The sequence below is a fragment of the Equus caballus genome, chromosome 14, assembly GCF_041296265.1.
Source record: "Equus caballus isolate H_3958 breed thoroughbred chromosome 14, TB-T2T, whole genome shotgun sequence".
Classification (NCBI taxonomy): Eukaryota; Metazoa; Chordata; class Mammalia; order Perissodactyla; family Equidae; genus Equus; species Equus caballus.
Genome location: NC_091697.1, coordinates 35275109 through 35293347, shown reverse-complemented (window position 1 = coordinate 35293347; position 18239 = coordinate 35275109). Strand labels below are relative to the sequence as shown.

The window sequence follows — 18239 nt, the reverse complement described above, 5'->3', positions numbered from 1 at the left end:
TCACCCTCTCTGTTGGCTTTCTCTTCTGTATACTTGGTATTGCTTTATAGTATCTGAATGAAACTGTTACTACGTTAGAATTTAGCGAACTACTTCTGGTCTAGTACTGTCTTTGGCTGGAACTAATTCTGAATGTACTGTTTTGTTTGGAAGACAGTGTTTAACCTTAATCTGTGTGAGATGTGTGAGTTTGAAGAGTTTAAATTAGGAACAAGTTGCTGATTTTCAAAGCTGCTTTCTCTGCAACCAAATGGTGAGAAAATGCCCTGTAAGCTTGATTAGCAGGGTATACACTAGGAACAGAGCTCATTTCCATTTATAGCCCTGGGTGTAGGAGCCTTGCCAAGGAAATAAGAGGAAGGGGAGGAAAGTGTTTTCCGGATTTGTTTTTGGATTTGGTTAAGCCAGTATTCATGTATTTATACATAGTTGTTAATGGGCTACATGCATTGTGCCCATAGGCAAAATACGTTGACAATAGTATGGTTTATTTGTATTTAGGACTCTCCCCCAACCCTCCTAACACAGACTTGCCCACTCAGTCATAACCTTCTTGGCAAAGGACTTATTTCTGAGGTCATATTAGAGTTCATTACTACTAGTCATAAAACAATATTTAATGCCATTCACCTTACGGTTTTCAGCCTTGACATTAATAAAGTTCAAGTTCATTCTCTTATGTGGATTGGGAAAGAAAATTACATGTTAGAGTGATGTGTTTGATTTTGAGGTTTTTTTTTTTTTAAAGATTTTTTTTTTTTTCTTTTTTCTCCCCAAAGCCCCCCTGTACATAGTTGTATATTCTTCATTGTGGGTCGTTCTAGTTGTGGCATGTGGGACGCTCCCTCAGCGTGGTTTGATGAGCAGTGCCATGTCTGCGCCCAGGATTCGAACCAACGAAACACTGGGCTGCCTGCAGCGGAGCGCGCGAACTTAACCACTCGGCCACGGGGCCAGCCCCAGATTTTGAGGTTTTTATAAAGTAATCATGGGGATGTTTTTCTCTTCAATAGATATTTGCATTATTAGAAGGTATCCACTAGTTGAGAATAGGGCAGTATCTGGGTTAAAATGTAAATTAGGGGGTTCATTTTTTTTTAAGATGTAGTAGAGGTCATTGGTGTATTTTTCTTAGGGATATTATGATATTGTAGTTGGGGGTATTTTAAGAGAATATTATGCACTGGACTAAGGGGAGGTGACAGGTAGCATGTGAAGTTGAAATGTTAAGAGGTTTGGGTTCTTTCAGAAAACCTTCTCCTGAACCAATATACCTCTCCAACTCCTGTACCATTTCATTTTTCTGATCCTCGTCATTGAAAGAATTGTCTATACTTGCTCTCTCTACTGTGTCTTCTCCCATTCTCTCCTCACCCACATCCACTAGGCTTCTGTTTCATCCATGCCGCCGAAACCCATCTTGTAATGGTCACCAGCAACTTCATCTTGTTCAATTAAATAATTGCTTCTCTAGCCTTGCCTTGCTTGACCTCCCAAAAGCATTTAATACAGTGCATCATTCCTCATTTTTTTCCTGCTTCCTTGGCTATTCCTTCTTATTTTCTTTTGCTGACTTCTCTGTCAACCTCAATATTTTGAAAGTCCCTAGATCTTAGTCCTACGTAGGGCCCTCTTCTTTTTTTTCCTCTATATTTTCTCCCTTTATGATCTCATCCAGTTCTGAAACTTTAAATACCATCTGTATGCTACAGTTTATATCTTCAGCTCTTCTCTGTGGTCTGGAACCCTATATTCCACTGCACATTTGACATCTCTTCTTGGACTTCTGGTAGGTATTGCAGATTTAATGTGCCTGGAACAGACTCTGGTACCGTCCCCCGTACGTACACACACACACACACACACACACACACACACACAACTTGCTGTTAGTTTTTTTCCACTCTAATGAATGGCATTACCATCCATTCACTTGCTTCAACTAAAATCTTGGTGTCATCCCTGATTGTAGTATTCTCTTTCTTTCATTCCACATGGCTTAATTAATCAACAAGTCCTATGGGCTCTAATTCATAGACATGTACTTAATCTGGCCTCTTCTTTCCATCCCCACTATTACAAGCTTAGCCAACATCATCTCTCTGGACCACTGCACTAGCCTCCCAACTGTCTCACTGCTTTCACTTGTGCCTTCCACACTACAGCCAAAGTGATCCTTTAAAACTGAAAATCAGATCATGACTTTCGTCTGCTTGAAACCATTCCACTGGCTTCTCATCACACTTAGGAACATGTCCAAGCTCCTTTCCCTGGCCAGCAAGGCCTTCATGATCTGGTCCTTGCCTATACTGTTGACCTCATCTCTTCCACAGCCCCCAGCCTAGTCACTAACATGCCTCCAAAGTAATTCTTACTTTAGAGCCTTTATTCTTGTTAGTCCCTCTTTCTGGTAAGCTGCTCCTTAGCTTTTCAAATGGCTGGTCTCCCTCAGACATTCCCTCTTCATATGCTTTGACCACTCTCTGAAGTTACCTTATTCCCCCTTCACTTGCATTTACATTACCTTGTTTTATCTTTCTATATAGCACTATAACTCTCTGAAATTATTTGTGTTCTCTCTACTCTTGCCTACTAGAATAGCCTAAAGCTTCATGAGAACAAGACCCTTGTCCATCTTTTTTACCACTCCAGAGATAGAGTACATTCGGTACATATATCAGGTACTAAATAAATAGTTACCGAAAGCATGAATTAATGACAATCGAGTAAATTATTTGAAGAGAAAAATGTTCTAGACCTGTGACACTGCTTTCTAACAGAAAAAGAAACAACTCAACAAAGAATAGGAGAATTGCAGTACCCTTGAACCAAAACACAGGCAAAGGATTATTAGAAGGGGAATTGTCGTCGGATAAAGGAAAGGATGTTATGTGTCAGTGACCTAAACGTGCTATAGCAGCAGTTTGAAGGAACAGTGAGGGTTTAGCTAAAAATGTAACCTCAGTAATCATGGCACAACCTCAGTAGTTGAGGCCTAGAAAAAAGAGAATGATAGCAGAGCCCGTCACCAAACTCTTTAATATGTACCTTTACAGTCTCTCTCACTTTGCCATTGTGCACTTGAGCTTTGGGTTCTGACGTATTCTGAACTGGGTGGAGGACAAGTAGGTGAAAACCAGGAGTTGGGGTATAGACCACGCTGTAAACTACAGCCGCAAGCCAAATCCAGCCTGCCATCTGCTTTTGTGTACAGCCCATGAGCTAAGGATGGTTTTTACATTTTTAAATGGTTGAAAATAAAAGACACATATTTTGTAACCGATGAAAATTATGTGAAATTCAAATTTCAGTATCCATAGATAAAAGTTTCTTGGAAGACAGCCACCGTTATTTGTTTACTCATCGTCTGTGGTTGATTTTGTGCTGCAACAGCGGAGTTGAGTAACTGTGGCAGAGGTCTGTCCCGCAAAGCCTGTCATCTTTACTATCTTGCCCTGTACAGGAAAAGTTTGCTGACCCAGGTACACCTTTGACAAATGACTCTTCCTTTTGGACTCTTGGAGCATGGTTAATAAAGGAAAGATGTAGCTGAGGATGTATAGGCTCGTTTTCTTCATGGTAACAATTATTTATTCTCTTTTTTACAGCAATTAAGTTAAACCCCAGCTATATCAGAGCAATATTGAGGAGAGCGGAATTGTACGAGAAAACTGACAAGCTAGATGAAGCCCTGGAAGACTATAAATCTATATTAGAGAAAGATCCATCAGTACATCAAGCAAGAGAAGCTTGTATGGTAAACCTCTTTTTTAAAAAATATTTTTTCTTCTATTCCCTGTATTGCTACTCAGCAAATCTTAAATAATCCTTTGGGACATAACTATGTTCCATTTCTGTGCTTTTGAGCAGCTTTCAAAAACACATGGGAGATAGAACTTTGAAGTGGTGGCCACAGACCCACTGTGGCCATGTACCAGTTAATCTCTATTCTAAAAGTCTCATCTGTGAAAACCTTTAATCGGTAGGGTTGAAAAGAACTGTATTTCAATGCTGGACGAGGGAAATCTTGTCCACTGTAGTGTATCGCTTAGTCCAAAGTGACCCCTAGTATATAGGTCGTAAACTTCTCATTTTCTGTCCATTCTTTTCCTTACTCACTAAGTTTCTGTTTATTGTCATGTGCCCAGCACATTTCCAAGTGAATGTCTCCTAAGCTAACCTTCTTATCTTTCTTAAAATGGCTCTTATTCTTGTCCTTGGCACTACAAATCCCTTTGCTTCTAAGCGTCATAATGTTTTTATGTTGGTTATAAATTAGCTAAATGTTACTGGGTTCCCCTCCTTTAAAAATAACCCCAGATTTGTGCTTTTACCTTTAGCATCACTCCTTGATTATCTCTAATGCACAGAGCAACATACTGTCTGAAGAATGTGCTACAGAGTTGGATGTGTATATGTTATTGCCCCAAAATAATGGATGCTCAAATAAGTTTGAGAAACACTAGCTTTAACTAACCAGGTTTCTTTGCTGCCAGACTTTTCAGAGAGCCATTAGAATGGAGGGGTCTGTCGTCAACCCCCGTATGCAGCAGAGATTGCAGGCCAGCAGGCAGGAGGGGGAAAGCAATGGACTTGTTTTATTTAAGCCAGATTTTTTTGTTTTGTTTATTTAATTGAGGCCACTTGCCAACATTCAAAAATGGGAAGATTTTACTGAATAAAAACTAAGTTGGACTCTTCTTGAAAACTGGAGAATGTGAACATACTGGATCCTACTTCACCTTCTACACATTGGCATTGGACTGGAGCTCTCCACTTCCACTGCTGACCACACCACTTCCTGTTGCCTTACACCTGGTTCCTTTACTTATTTTCAGTTCATCTCTGGCCCCTGAGGGCATTTGAGCCCGTGCTATCCAGGCTTTCCCACTTATTTCATGGGACTATTATTCCACTGAGCAGACCCGAGGATACTGACTGATCTATCTGCATTAATATCCTCGGTAGTTTGGGTTTTGTTTTGCTTTGTTTTTACACACCCTTGAGGTGAATTCCCTTAACAATGACAGATCTTTTATTATCTAGAAATGGAGTAATGGGAGATAGACTGGTTTGGATACTTAAAATACATAAACAGTTTGAATCCTTTATCCAACTTTTAACATATCTCTGAATGGTGGTAGGATTAACTTAAATTTGACACGAGGAAAGCAAATAGAGTTCTTAAAATCTGGGTTAAATTCTCGGTAGCCTTTATCCTTGTCAAATTAGTTTTAAGCCTTCTGTAAAAGGAAGGTTTTTATGCTAGTTGTTCTATGAATAAAGAATTTATTTTATTTTGAATTATTATAATTGAGTTATTATTAGGATCCCAGAGAACTTGGGGCCAATTACAGAGCCAAAAGCGGCCATAGGAGACCCTGATCTACATCAGTGGTTCTCAGCCGGGGATGGTTTGGTTCCCAGGGACATTGGCAATGTCTGGAGATAGTTTGATGGCATGACTGGGAGGGGACTGCTGGCATCTAGTGAGTAGAGACCAGAAATGCTCTAAACATCCTATACTGCACAAGACGGCCCCCACGACAAAGAATAACCTCGTCCAAAATATCAATAGTGCCGTGGTTGAAAAACCCTGAGCTAGAGGATCATTTGGGAATGTCCCATATTGAGCTCTTTCTCAACAAGTTAGACTATATAAAGAAAAGACAAGTTAAAAATACAAATGAGCAAAAAAATTAAAAATATAAATATCCATAATCCCACCGCCTAAATATACCACTGTAATCATCTGGTGTGTATCCTTTCAGACTTGTTTGTGTGAATATCTGTTTATTCACCAAATTTTTATTGCGGTCCTCCTCGAGCCGCTGTGCCAAGAAGTGGGAATATAGCAGTGAACCAGACAAAACTCATGTCTTCGTGTAGCTTACCCACAAACACATACTTGGTTTTTTCTTTATTTAATAGGATGGTATATATGTACTTAACCTGATCTCGCTTTCACATTAGGTTTTTAAGGTTTCTCAAATTCAAAATAAAGCCAAAGGATTTTTCCCCAACCCTTGTTTCTTTTCTTTTTCCCTCAGAGATTACCTAAGCAAATTGAAGAACGTAATGAAAGGCTAAAGGAAGAGATGTTGGGTAAGTTTTCTTCCCTTACTTTCTCTTGACCATAAATAGCTAGGAAGCTGGGGATGGGGGACATCAGTACTTTTATTCACTAGAGGAGAGGACAACAGTTGGAAACAGCTTCAAGGCCCTTCATTTGTTGTGGGCAGCAATACCACGTGGCCGTTGAGTTCTTAGTCGTTTTTGACTTCAGAAGGAGCAAACATAATTCAACTCCCAACCTGGGATACCACCAACCTCTGTTTCAGATCATGAATCTTATAGAAACAGTTGAGTTTCTTCATTGAGTAAACAACCTAAGGTTTTAAGTTCATTAGGATGCCATCGCTATAAGCCAACACCATGTCAGAACCAAGGGAATTTTTGTTTTGAAAATGACATTGAGAGTCCCCTTAGTGTTTGAGAAGACATGAGAGGGCAGGAATTAGGAGTAAAAAGTAAGTGGCAAAAAAGACTGTGGGTGGAGGATAGGGCAAGTGGGTTAATAGATGTATATTTTAGTTCTCTTATTTTCCAAAGCATTTTATAGCTGGAATCAGGAACACCTCTCATGAACAATCTGCGTGGCTAAGGGGAATAAAGCTTCCTGGACAGAGCCCTGTCCAGCATATTCTGCTTATGACCTGTCTGATATTTCCCTGCTCAAGATCTGCTATATGTTCTTCCTTCTGAATATTTTCTAAATCTGTCATGTAAATTGCATTTAAGATATTGCAGTCATGTGGGCCTAAAGGAAAAATCGTTTAAAATAAATTGAGCCTAACCATTTATGGCCTTTAGGCATCAGTATCCAGAGAATAAGAACAAACCTCCCAAAGGATCACTTTATAGCGGAGTTGATTGAGAAGAGGCTAGTAACGTAGACGATCCAGAGCCCTCTGGCCCCTGCTGGGTTGACTCAGTCCCAGCAGATTTCTGGAGCCTTCCTCAGTTTTTCCAAAAAGGCTCTTTCCCTACTTTACATATTTAATTAAATTTGACACCATGTTTGAGCAGAAAAAATATTTTAGAGGTACTCTTTCTTCAAAGAAGAGAGAAAAGAGCATTTTCTTATTTATTCTATCAGTGATGCTTTATTTTAACAACAAAAAAATTTTTGCATTTAGCTGAGCTGGATTTCACACTGAAAGAGATGACTCTGAATGACCGTAGTGGACTTGGAAAAGACACTTAGGCATCACTCTCTAGGGCCATTTTTTTCTGAGCCAGTACGGAACCACGAAGGGATGAGTATAAACCGAATCTTACTGCCATTGTCAATTCCAGATGGAATCAAAACTTCCGTCTGTCCTTGTCACTCTAAATTCTAATGAGCCAGACTTGCCTGCCTTTATGGCTTTGGGTTTTACTTATACTGTTCCCTTCATTTGAAATAGTCTAATTGAATTCATTCCTTCAGTTGCTTCTGCACTGAATTCTCCTCCCGTCAGACTTAAACAGCTTAAGTTGCTTGGTAAATAATGTGTCAGTTTGTTGTTACACATCAATAGTTTGAATGGCTAGGCTCCTTTATTTTCATAATGAACATAAGAATCATGAATAAAGTATTGCTTCTAGGTGTTAGCCACCAAAGCAGAGCCTAAAAGGGAGAAATCACTCTCCACGTGGAATCTTAGCCTCTCGAGCTTTGTGGTGTTCTTCCCCACTGGTTACAGATGATGTAACCTGTGCTGGGAGATCTTGGAGGCTAGTCACTCTGAGGGTAAAATAATGTTACTTCCTTAGAAGTCCTGAGCAAAGTTTTTGCACGATTTTTAGTGCTAGCTTCACTGGCTTCTGCTGGAAGACTGGCAGTTACAAATTTAAAAAACTGCTCAACACTGTTTATCATTGACATTTACAAAGCAGTTATGTAATTATTTAATAATATGAGCTTTTGTTTAGGTTTGTTCAGTAACCTTTGACTTGCCTTTTCTTTTCATTCTGTAACTTGAAGAGCTATGTACCCCACTCCTTGAGAAAAAAATCCTAATTGGAATTATGAATGGGTGGAAAATACTTGCTCCTCCCTTCCTAGCCTGTCACTTATAAATATCATCATTAGAACACGAGTGGAGACCCAGGGTAGCCATCAGTCATAGTGCCAAAGTCCTTGCTAATTGGAGAGAACGATTGTATTGGCTTCAGATTTTAAAGAAGGCAGCAACTGGAGTGTTTTGCTTTATCCCTTTCTCAGGGAAGATTAGCCTCATGGCCAGAATAGCCAGGGAATGTCAGGTTTACAAGGCCTTATGGGTATGATTGATGGTGTGATGAGGTGGGAACAGATTTCCTGGACAGAGCACCCCAAGAGGCTCCGAGTTTTTTGAGCATCTGGTGGTGCTGATGGTACTGGTGATTGACATCCTGTTATTGGGCTTTGCTCAAATCTAGGGATTTTCACTTTAAAAAAAAAAAAAAAATACGGGCCGGCCCCGTGGCCAAGTGGTTAAGCCAGCGCGTCCTGCTTCCGCTGCCCAGGGTTCCACCGGTTCAGGTCGTGGGCACAGACGTGGCATCACTCGCCAGGCCACACTGAGGCGGTGTCCCAAGTGCCACAACTAGAAGGACCCACAACTGAAAATATACAACTATGTACTGGGGGCTTTGGAGAGAAGGGGAAAAAAAGGAAGACTGGCAACAGACATTAGTTCAGGTGCCAATCTTTAAAAAAAATCTAAAAGAACAGTTGAACCTCTTAAAAAAATCTTACATGAAACCACAGTATAGAAAAAAAGAAGTGGTATTTTATTTGTGTAAGTTCACATGTGCAGCATTTATAATCAGAATAATCAGGCAAGTTTGAGGAACAAAAATTTGAAATCAGAGGGATTCAGATGGCAGGCACAGCCTTCTGAGTATCTGTATCTAACTTACTTCTTTGTTTTGATTTCACAATATTAAATTTTTTGCTCACATAGATAGGTAAATAGTAAAAAAAAAACCCCCAAAATTTAAAGGAAAACTGCTGAGACATATTCAGAATCCCTGAAGCTTTTCTGCTCAGCTGTAGAAGACCGAAGACAAGTTCTCGGTCTGCCGCTCTGCGTTCAGGAGCATCTCAGGGAGCGTGGCTGTTTAACTCTGTAGGGGAGAGGGGTGCCTTCCCTGGGTTAGGTCTGTACACAGGAGGTGGTGAGATGAGCCACTCTTCTGGGCAGCTGTGCTGGGAGGGCAAGAGGGATGTACTTGGAGGCCAGGTGGTGATGCTAACATAGGCCTCTGAGCCAACTGTGATTACAAATAGAAGGGAGTGTGGGCTAAAGACTTTTCTCATCATCATTTGCAAATTGTTTCATCCTGTATCCTGGCCCAGCCATGAAATCTCAAACAAGTGGAATTGCCAAGAATCTGAATGTGTAGGTTAGTGGTTCTCCCTCAGTCTCCTGTCATCTCAGCGTATTGATCTATAGACAGAAGAGAAAGTCGTCTGCTGTCTCCAGAAAGTAACGTGGGCTGCTTTTCACGTTGTCTAAGAGGGCCTCTCCACCCAGGCAACCTTAACATCCCACTGATCACTAGAGATAGATGTTTACCATTAGTTTCAATATCAGGCTTCTCATCAAGATTCTACTCACCAGCTGCAAAAGCTAATCATCTTCTGGGGCTGGTTCTCAAAATACAGTGCCTGGAGCAGCCTCACCTGATAGCTTGCCCCAAATGCACATTTTCCAGCGCCCCCCCCAGACCTACTGAATCAGAAATTGGGGGGGTGAGGTCCAGCACTGTGAGTTTTTACAGCCCCTCTGGGTGTTTCTCTTTTTTTTTTTTTTTAAAGATTAGCACCTGGGGCTGGCCCCGGGGCCGAGTGGTTAAGTTCGTGTGCTCCGCTGCAGGCGGCCCAGTGTTTCGTTGGTTCGAATCCTGGGCGCGGACATGGCACTGCTCATCAAACCACACTGAGGCAGCGTCCCACATGCCACAACTAGAAGGACCCACAATGAAGAATATACAACTATGTACTGGGGGGCTTTGGGGAGAAAAAGGAAAAAAAATTTTAAAAATCTTAAAAAAAAAAATTAAAAGTAAATAAATAAATAAAAAAGTAAAGATTGGCACCTGAGCTAACAACTGTTGCCAATCTTTTTTTCTTCTCCCCAAAGGCCCCCAGTATATAGTTGCATATTCTAGTTGTGAGTGCCTCTGGCTGTGCTATGTGGGATGCTGCCTCAGCATGGTCCAACGAGTGGGGCCATGTCCATGCCTGGGATCTGAACCAGTGAAACCCTGGCCACCAAAGCAGAATGCGCGAACTTAACCACTCAGCCATGGGGCCGGCCCCACCTCTCGGTGTTTCTGATGCACACTCGAGTTTATCAGCCGCTGTGTGGCGGTGTGATTGATGAGTGGGTGGGCAATGCAGGCAGCTTGGGAGAGGATCTAAAGGCAGATCAGGGTCTGGCCCTAACAGTGATGCAGTGACGAGTGGAATTCAGCTGCTCTCTCTGAGAGATCCCTCCTGAGTGGAAGCAGGCATGTCACTGAGTTTTCTCTTTCCCTCTTTGTGCCATAGCTGTGGCAGAGGAAAGGTAGAAAGTAGACATTTCAGAATGTGCTCTTCCAGTTCACTGGACGTGAGATCTCAGACAGCTGTCTGTGGCGAGCCATTCTGTGCCAGGTTTCGTTTCTGGTGTTTATTTGGAGAAGCTGCCACTGGAGAATTCAAGTCAGCCCACTGTAGGTCATCACCATTTATGGAGTGGGTGGGGAATACCACCCAGGTCCTGGGGTGGGGTGTGTCCCAATAGCATATAAAGCTTGTGGTCCAACTATTCCATGAGATAGTGCCCTTCCTATCTTATCCAAGAGCTGCCGGGTGCCTGCCCTGACCTGGATAACCTAGAGCCACAACGTGAAACTCATGTATTCACCAGAGACACGGGCAGGGTGTTGCCCCAGTGATCCTACCTGCCTTTCACTGGCACCTGCTGCTGCTGCCCTGCCAGCTGCTCCGCACACACGGGGGCCTTGTTTATCATCCAGCCCAGGTTTTATACTCGTGCTGTCACCTCCTTCCACCTTCTTGGAACATATTCCTGCTCTCCTGATTCCTGAAGTTACTCAGATGTTCACTCCTGGCCACTAGCATCCTAAGGAGCACACAATTGTGAACTGAATTAAGACCACCATCTTGTATGATGCCACGTTCAAGAGCTAGATATGGAACTAGAAGTAACTTGTTTGTTGTCATTTTGAGGGTTTGACACATTCTTTTGGCTGTTCCTGTGCATTATGTGTGTCTCTGCTCTGCAAGTAGTACAGGCTCCTAGAATCATCTCCCTCACTGAAGATCACAGGAAGGACTCCGAATTGTTACTGTCGCTAAAACTGCTGAAGCCATACACGTGGGTGCGGAAATCCAGAGTCTTCTTTCACCTTTCTCTTCACGCCACCCTGCCTAGTACTCATTACAGACCATAAACATGCGGTGTTTTGTGCTCTGGCCACCTGAGGGTCTCTGAACCAATTCCTTGTTGTCATCCCCTCAGTAGGGAATGTCAGTTTGTTATTTTCAGTGCCTTGCTTTTTGCTTCATTTCCTAGTTGCTGCTCCCTCAGCTTCTCCTCTGAGGAGAAACTCCTGCTTCTTTGACAGTTCTGGGTAAGGCTTATCTCAGCCTCCACTATCACCCCAGAGCTAATATAAGCCTTTGAACTGGGGATGAATTTTATCTTCTCTACTCCGTGCTATCTCCTGATTTGCTTTTTGCTCAGAGGAAAGCAAGAATTAGCTGCAGGGCTTGGGTTCCTGCTTCACAAGAGGAAATGCAGTATCGGGGCTCAGGTATATGCAGTCTGGTTCTCCTGAATAGGAGGAAGTCCCAACGGGCCTATTCCCTTGGGCCCAAACCCCGGGGATCATAAGGAAGTGAAGACAAATGGCGCTCCTGGCTCTCCTCAGGGTAAACTGACTACTGCGCAGTCAGTGTCTCTGAAGAGAAGTCAGTCACTGGGGTTATCGTGAGAGAATGTTGCTTGGAGATGCAGAAATTAATATTTATGAGAACTGGATCCAGTGATAAGCATTGCTCCTTAGTTGTAAACATTCTTGTCTAAGCACAAACAGTTTTGGACTCCTGTTTGCCATGGAATCCAATCTAACAGATGAGATCCTAACTGGCCTGTTGACATGTTCAGGCCGAGCAATGGTGCCAGATATGCTACAAGCGGAAATAAGGAATCTCGTTGATCACTGCCCAGATAGGGGAGTGTAGAATTTGGCAGCCAGTGCAAAGTGAGGCAGATAGGCTAGTTGGGCAGATGATCCTGTCGTGGGTACGAGGAAGCTGCTTTGGTCTCTGAGCGCCCAAACTGACAAACAGCAGCAGGAAAATGCATAAGTATGTGCCTCTGTGTGTCTTTAGGAGCATGATCTCTACTGAAGGTGCTTCTCTGCCACCATCGTAAACATCAGAAGGTGAATTTTTCAAACACCAAAAACTTGTTGGTTCTACTATAATTGTTTTGCTGTGTTCCCTTATGTTCCCAGTGGCCCCACTGTGATTTCAGAACTGCTTTATGCAGCAATATAGACATTCAGATGTTTGTTCAGTGATAAATGGCCTCTTTCCCATAATGTTCCACTGACTTTCTGCCGGAACCACCTCCAGGCTCTCCTCTTCTGGTTCATTCTCCACTTTGCCACAGCATGATTAACCCTGAAAGCTTAGTTCTCAAACCATCAGTGGCCTGCCTTATGGCACAAGAACCATAGACCGCTGGGCCTGGCTCATGAATACCTTACAGGGGGCCTACCTTTCAGCCCAAGGGACACACAGCTCACCCTTGCCCACCTGTTTCTGTACGTTTGCTCAAACCGTTTTTGCCTGCACTGTCCACTCCGTTTATCTCAAACGGTCGCAGTCCTGTCTCTTCTTTGGTGGCAGTGTAAGTGCAAACTCTTACATGTGAAGCTCTGCCAGATCTCCCCTCCTCACTGCCCAAGCTGAAAGGGAGGAATCTTCCTCTTCCTGACTCTCAACGTTTTATATCTCAGCTACGTCTGAACTGGCTTCTGGGTGTATGTATCTGCCCCGTCGTATCTAAGCTTATTCTAGTGTAGAGACCGTGTCACATATCTTTGCTTCCCCACCACTCAGCCAGCTGCCACACATATGTACTTAGTCCATGTCGGTTGAATTAAGTCAGGTAACCTCAGGTCTTCTCTAACGCAGAGACTGTGTAATCGTGTGTCTTTAGTAGGGGCTGCTGCCTGCCAGGCGCTTTATGTACATTGTCTCATTTAGCAAGCAGAACTCCTCATGTTCTGTTCTACTGTCCTAGAGACAATAGTTAGTGAAACTGTTGTGGACTGTTACAAAGGCAGAGATATGAGAGTGGAAGGAAAACCATGATACCATGTGTGTTAGGTTGGGTCCTCAGAGAAGCAGAAGCCAAGACTGGGTTAGAAGTACAAGAAATTTATTGGGGAGGCCAGCCCTGTGGTTAAGTTTGCACGCCCGGTTGCGGCGGCCCAGGGTTTCGCCTGTTCGAGTCCTGAGCGCGGACATGGCACCGCTCATCAAGCCATGCTGAGGCAGCGTCCCACATGCTACAACTAGAAGGACCCACAACTAAGAACATACAACTATGTACTGGGGGGCTTTGGAAAGAAAAAGGAAAGAAAATAAAATCTAAAAAAAAAAAAAAAGGAAATTTATTGGCAGAAACACCTGCAAAGGAAAATGGGGCCGAGAGGCAGGACCTGGAAGTGAGTGGGAGAGGCATCAGGTCCCTGTGGAGGAGAGAGAGAAGTTAGGTAGGAAAAGTCTTACACTGCAGTGAGTGCCAAGAAAGCTTCAATAAAGCCAGTGGGGAGCCAGAGTTGCCTGTCAGAGGAGTCCCTGGCCTGTCCCTGCCGTGCTCACTCATTGACAGGGAGCAGCCATGGGACATGTGCCCTCAGCACGGAGTGCAGCAGCTGTGCTCCCTGCATCTGGAGAAGCACATTGTCATGACGGCCACCCCATGGAATCAGCCAAGCTAAAAGTTGCGGGCTCCTTGTGGTGGGCAGGTCCTTCAGCCGGGCAAGCAAAGTGAGGGCCTACGGAAGGCCCTAATGCTCCCTCTCCGTCTGCAGTCTGAATACTTGTCCCCTTGCTTTGCTGCCATCTCTAGAACACAGTGGCATGGCATCGTCCTGTCACTGCACACCGTCCCTCAGCACTGCAGAGTATAGTCTCTCCTGAGATGCCTTCCTCACACCCCTGCAGGCCCGAGGGCTCCTCTTCCAGGCACACCTCAGTCTTATGTCTAATGCCCCACTAGACTGTGAGCATCTCAAAAGCCAAGACTAGCTTTTACCCTTTAGACCCCAGCGCCTCCCATAGTAGATATCAAATGAAGTGTACAGTTTGCACTTTAAAAGATTTTATTTTTCCTTTTTCTCCCAAAGGCCCCCGGTACATAGTTGTGTATTTTTAGTTGTGGCTCCCTCTAGCTGTGGCATGTGGGATGCTGCCTCAGCATGGCTTGAGGAGCGGTGCCATGTCCCCACCCAGAATTCGAACTGGCGAGACCCTGGCTGCCAAAGCGGAGCACACGAACTTAACCACTTGGCTACAGGACCGGCCCCCAGTTTGCACTTTAAAGTGTTGTTCTGACAATGGAGATGATTGCAGTAGTCCCTCACCCAGGGTGGAGCTGCCCCTCCTGGGGAGTGTGATGTGAGCGACTCCTGAGATTCATTCTCATTTCGCTCAGTCTGTGTCAGAAGAGCCAAGGGTTGTGCCAGCAGTGACATTTTATTGGGTTTCTTGAAATGTGTGTTTCCTCCCTGTCCTCTTACATCAACTTCAAGGCAGACTGCCAGAGTTCTGGGTACTCACGCTCTCCTGAGGCTGCCCTGTCTTTTCTCTGCTTCTGGTGGCCCCCTACCCATGCGTCCATCTGTTGAGGCTGTGCTCGGGGCCTCTGTGTCTGCCACCTGTGTGCAGGGTGAGTCTGGGCCCATGATTCTTCTTAAACAGCAGCACTGCTCCAGGTTTAAGTGGAGGAAGCCTGTCTGGAAATGGTCAGCCTGGTTTCTGGGAGCTTTCTCGGAATATGGTGGGCTTCTGGGGCTAAATCTCAGACTGAGACTGAAAGTTCTTTCCGTGAGTTATTAGGAAAGGCCTTGACATTGAAAGGCCATGCATCTTTAAGTTCTTTACCTGGGCTTTACTTCTAGGTGGGAGGCCTCAGGGGGACAAAGCTGCTAACAAGTGGTAAAGTGGGAAGAAACCTGTACCTCTGATGACTAGGACTTTCTTTCTCTTTTAACTCCATTCTCGTCTCCATTGGAAGCAGACCTACAAGAAAAATTGGAACAGTTTAGAAAGGGTTGAAACTGTTTGTTCCCCCAGCCTAGCCACAATTTTCTAAAATACTCTGTTTCAAATATTCCATCGCATTGCCCCATAAATCCCTATAAATCTCTCAAATGTCCTGGAAACTCCAAGTTTTGACATACAGACTCCATGGCCCTCTTGTATGTAAAGTCAGCATAAAAGTCCTTGGTTATACCGTGTGTCTCAGTTTGGGCTTTAGGACATGAACTTACCTGGTGATTAATAAGTAGCTTGGAACTTGGGGAGAAAAGACTGACGATTAAGGTTGATGGTGCTATACAGATGAACAAGATCTCCCACTTCCAGAGAAATGATGGGTTTGGTGTGAAAGCTAAGGCTTTGCTTAGAAAAGCAGGTGGCTCTTGAGTTTGAATCCAGGTTCAGTAGAAATTTGCCGAGTGGAATTAGATTCAGCAAGTGGCTGCTGCAGTTTCATAGAGAACAGACTTGGAGGGACCTCTGCCCTCCCCACCAGGTAGCCGGGGCTCAGCAGGACACCTCCAGCTCCCCGGGAGCTGCGGTTGATTGGCCATCACCCATGTCAGAGCCTGTGTCCTTTAGGGGTTCTGGCCAGTTTGGACAGGAAGTGTTGCTGACCCAGAGGGAGCCAGCAGGGCTCCGTCACGCACGTCTGCACAGGCACAGGCGTGGGGGTGGATGGCACCGAGGGACTGCACTGCGGGGGGCGCCGTAGGGCTGAAGGTTTCATCATTTTAAAAGCAGGAATTTCTTTAACTACAGAGAGATACTCTTTATATTTTGTAATCAGATAGTAAGGCAAGATCAGTTGGGGTCTTCCTGCTTCTGTTCATTTCCCTTATTTATTTGAGTTTCTGCTTTCACATTGCAGGTAAACTAAAAGATCTTGGGAACTTGGTTCTCCGACCTTTTGGACTCTCCACAGAAAATTTCCAGATCAAACAGGATTCCTCTACTGGCTCCTACTCCATCAATTTTGTTCAAAATCCAAATAATAACAGATAACAAAGATAACAGTAGCTTTTTGAGCTAGTTTGGCAATTGTGTGCTGCTTGCTGTTAGCAAGGGGAAAGGCCCTGCCAATGTTTAACTTTTAAAAGCATCTTATCTCACAGACAGGCTATCCAGTAGAGCCCAGTGCTCCCTTTTCCCTCTTGTTTTATGACCAGGGAGAAATGCACTTCCTGATGTAATGAGCCTAAGTTGATTTCCATTTTAAGGTGGTGTCTGTGCAGCTGTCACCCCTGGTTCTGGCTGTCCTTTGCTTTGTCCAGGAGGGAGCCTGCTTGTCAAGGCTGACTGCCCTGAGCCATACAAACGCACCAGGCCAGCCAGAGTCTCTCCTACACCAAGCAAACCTGCCAGTTGGAGACTACCCAGACAGGATTAATGGGGTTCCGCCTGCTGCCCCTCTCCCTGATCACATTCACTGCCCGGGCTGCCATGTGTGGGCTACAGCATCTCCCGATTTCCTCTGTGGTAATAAACGCTTTCTGTGATGGTCTGAGCTGGCTTGTGAATTTTGTCCCCATACAAACAGCTAAAGCAGAAGACTTTGTGGCTTTGGGAGCAGTGTTGGTTTCAAGCAGTGTTACTGGATTCCACAAATCTGCCCAAGGTCTTAGTTGCCACCTTGAAGATGATCTTGAAGAGTCGACCATTCAACCATGTACCAGAATTCAGAAACTCCACCTCACTGGCTGTCTTGGCCTCTCCGGGTTTGTGCAGATAATTGTGAAATCAGTGTTTGTGACCAAGCATCAATCTGAATAATTTCAATTTAAAATAGCTTCATTCAGGAATGGTGGTATATGTCTCCCAGAACAAAACCATGTTCTTTTAGAGCACATGAACCCAGAAATTTCAAAGGTAGATTTTAATTCTGTTCATCAGTTGATGCTAGTGAAAAGCTTTCACACTGTTCTGGTTTGAGTGACAAAGGCAGTGACCTGGAAATTTCATCTTAGAAATGAAGTACACATATAATTCTCTAAGTGACATGCAGTAGTCGTCCCCCCAGTGTTCAGAATTGTGCTGGTTCTTTGATCTGTTACTCAGAGCCGCTTGTGTGTTGGCAGATAGCAGAATGATGTGCAGCACTAACTCTGATTGGCTAGTAAGCCTCTCTCCCAGATTGAAGCGAAATTCTTCATGGGCTCTACAAGGGGAATGGGAAAGAAAGAAAGAGTGTGGTTAATTTCATCTAGCTATCTTTATGATAAATCTGCATCTAATTTTCCCAAAAAGGTGTGTGTGAACAATCACACAAGTTGTTGAGAAGCCGTGGCTGAAAGTTGTGTGGTCCAGCTGTTGGTGGGAGCGCATCCTGTGCAGCAGTGTTATGCTAGAGCAGCGGTTCTCAGACCTTTGATCTCAGGACCCCATCACACTCAAAGTTAAAGAGCGTATTGGTTCACGTGGATTATATCTATTGATATTTACCATAGTAGAAATTCAAATTGAGAGAATTCTTAGTTAATTCCTTTAAAAATGACATATACATTTCATGTTAATATAAATAGTATTTTTAGAAAAATATTGTCCAAAACAAAAACATTTTAGTAAGAAGAGTGACATCATTTTACGTTTTTGCTGATCTCTTTAATGTGTGGGTTGATAGAAGACAGCAAGATTCTCATATCTGCTTCTGTACTCAGTTTGTCACAATATCACATCATGTAGTCTGGAAAATTCTGCGTACTCGTGACAGAATGACGGTGAAAAAAGCAAACAACCCCTTAGCATTACTATGAGAATAGTTCTTACTTACCCTGTGGACTCCTGAAAGGGTTTCAGGAACCTCTGGAGAGCCTCAGACTACATTTTGAGAATCACTTTCTCACATATGACTTTGAGCTCA

General features: G+C 43.8%; 1 protein-coding gene across 3 annotated transcripts in view; it reads left to right on the top strand.

Moving 5' to 3' along the window:
- The window catches only part of TTC1 (tetratricopeptide repeat domain 1), a 47534-nt gene extending 30651 nt beyond the window's left edge, over nt 1-16883 (top strand). For all 3 annotated transcript variants that reach the window (XM_001503474.6, XM_070232986.1, XM_070232987.1), the window contains exons 6-8: nt 3609-3757; nt 6051-6105; nt 16251-16883. In XM_001503474.6, the coding sequence (XP_001503524.2) occupies nt 3609-3757; nt 6051-6105; nt 16251-16384 (338 nt within the window). In that variant the 3' untranslated portion in view covers nt 16385-16883. The remainder of the gene's footprint in view (nt 1-3608; nt 3758-6050; nt 6106-16250) is intronic.
- Nucleotides 16884-18239: the final 1356 nt, after the last annotated feature.